Below are 2500 nucleotides of genomic sequence, written 5' to 3'. Positions count from 1 at the left end.
CCAGGAAAAAATAACTGTTTGTGGCTTCCACCCATATGCGTTGAGAAAAAGTGCTTTCTCCGAAAACATAGAGCTGCTGCCGAATGTTCAATATCCAGATATTGTGTACTACTTGGTATTGCAAACCTCGTGGGCTACAAAAACCCAAATGAAGGCCTACAAATCGATGGACGCGTACAATTTCTTTGTGTCTGGATGGGTGAATACTCTTCGCATACGATCTGTTGATGCCGAGAAAGTTGTTGCGTTCGCCAGGGTAAGTAAATGCTTTTTTTTTCTCATGATTTCTGATCGAGAGAAGCAAACAGATCAGAGCAAAACAAAGGACTCATTTTTTTTATCAACCTCAGATAATGCTCTTGTTTTAACAGTTGATCTTGACACGAAATATCACTTAAGCTTATAGTGCTCACATTTTTGTCGAGTGATATTGCATTTTTCAAGGGATATTAATTTTCTTCATTTAAAATTAAGAACTTATTGTCTACCCTCAACAGGTGAATCACTCACAGAGAGCCCGGGACACCCCACTTAGAACATGGTTTCTGGCAGAAAAATGTGGAACTGTTATTGCTGCCCATTGTGATTACATGGCAGGATTACGTGAAGGGTGTTCCCTTGTGGGGGCAGTGCTTTTTGCCGTGGAGGCTGGTGTTAGAATTAGAGATGCTACCATATGCACACACGAAAAGAACAAATGGCTTCTTCCAAGTCATGTTAGCGAAATCCCCTACTTACCTGTTAGTGAGATAGATTTTACATCTGCTAAAAAGAAGCATGAATTAATGGTGGAGAAACAGGTTACTCCTATGGCTACTAGATCAAACCCTGGGATCAAAAATACCAGGACACCTGCTCCAACCTCAGAAGAGCAGAAAAGTTTTTTAACAAGTATTTCTGGTTTGTCCCTTATCACACCATTTAATGAGCAGTATACTTGTAAAGAAATTGATAATGTACCGAAGCCCTTGCCCAATAGCGTATTTAAAGAAGAGTGTATTCAGTTGGATTACATAGAATTGCTGCAGCAGTGTCAACAAATATCGCTTGAGGTTACACGTGACGAGTGTCAATAGACAAACTTGACTGGGCAATCATAATTAAAATGTTAAAGTGGTACTACGACCAACCAAAAAAAATTTTGTTTTTCCTTTGGATTTCAAAACTATGTTAACTGAACACTAACTCACCCAAGTTTTAAGTTCTGATTTTAAAAAGACACCTGTTTATTTTAGCTGGAATTTTTTCATTTATTGGTCCGCCATTACTAACTTTAAAATCTTGAGAGAGCTGGGTCGAGGAGAAAATAACGTCAAACACTCACTAGTTTAAGAATGCAATGCGTGTGTACGCAGCCTAATTAATATGCTGCACGGGAGTTTCGGGCTTTCAGACTTTTCAACCCGTGTTTTGCATATATAATAAATTGCGTTTACATGCTGAAATTTTAAGTTAGTGAGTAAATGACGTCATTTTCTCTAGATCCAACCCTCTGAGGTCCAATCGGCCAGTTTTGAACGTGAGTAATGGCGGACCATGAAATCCAAAACTTACACTCAAAATAAACAGCCTTTGGATAAAACTCAAAGCTCAAAATTTTGCCAGTTAGGTGTTAAGCGAACACGCTTTCAAAATATGAAGAAAAAAAGGAAATGATTTTTTGATCATAGTACCACTTTAAGTTTATTTAATTGTACCACCAACACAAAAAACATTACTTTGGGTTTTGCGCATGATCAATCGCCACGCGTCGTCAATATTTTTTAAATTTACAACAGCGTGACAATTTTTAACTGTCTAAATTCCCATGAGTATTTCCTCCGTATGTCGGTTACAGAAACTAGTTTGCCAGAATTGAGAAACCTATTTATTTTTTCAGTAAAAACTGAAATGGCAATTTAAAAACTTAAACTATCTTGAGTTTCGAAGGAAATGATTCCTTGGTTGTCGTGTGTTTGCCAGAGTTGTTCAAAAATATCCCTACTGTTTGTTTTGGTTTTGTGGTTTTGCGGTTACTAGTCATGCGTGACTGACTCCCGAATATGTTTGAATTTTTAACGCATGCTCAACACGAAATGTCGAGCCGGCTGGCAGAGTCTACTTTCCTCTTCCCGACTTATCTAGGAAGATCAAAAGAGACTCTGCTAGCAGAGTATGGTGCACCTTAACGTTGTGTTTTAACAATTTGTCAACGTAAGAATTACTGAAGACATTGAAGAACAAATTATGGCTTGCCTTAACTACATCTTAAAGGCCTGGAATGAAATTGGTTGTAAGTTCACCTCAATCAAATGGGACAATCGACTCTGACAAATTGGTGAGTGCACAGCACACTCGAGCTATTTTGTCAATAGGAGCTACAGACTCACCTGGTTTTGCCTTCACCAACTCTGTGGGTAATATGCTTTGCAGGATGACATACTTTCTGCGAACTAGACCGATTACACGTTCTACCTGGATCCTTACATTTGCAATTTTTCTTGTTTCTTCCACTTCCTGT

At 38.4% G+C, this 2500-nt stretch overlaps 1 protein-coding gene and 1 pseudogene across 1 annotated transcript in view; one reads left to right on the top strand and one right to left on the bottom strand.

Annotated features, from left to right (window-relative positions):
• LOC137978383 (uncharacterized) overlaps positions 1-1108 on the top strand; it is a 5624-nt gene extending 4516 nt beyond the window's left edge. The window contains exons 2-3 of the mRNA XM_068825272.1: positions 1-256; positions 498-1108. The exon at positions 1-256 is cut by the window's left edge and continues 150 nt beyond it. Coding sequence (XP_068681373.1) covers positions 1-256; positions 498-1076 — 835 coding nt within the window. The 3' untranslated portion in view covers positions 1077-1108. The remainder of the gene's footprint in view (positions 257-497) is intronic.
• A 1175-nt stretch (positions 1109-2283) lies between these two features.
• The window catches only part of LOC137978367 (uncharacterized), a 3127-nt pseudogene continuing 2910 nt past the window's right edge, over positions 2284-2500 (bottom strand).

This window comes from Montipora foliosa, chromosome 1 (assembly GCF_036669935.1).
Source record: "Montipora foliosa isolate CH-2021 chromosome 1, ASM3666993v2, whole genome shotgun sequence".
Lineage (NCBI taxonomy): Eukaryota > Metazoa > Cnidaria > Anthozoa > Scleractinia > Acroporidae > Montipora > Montipora foliosa.
The sequence above is the reverse complement of the archived record's forward strand: the minus strand, read 5'-3'. Positions and strand labels throughout refer to the sequence as shown.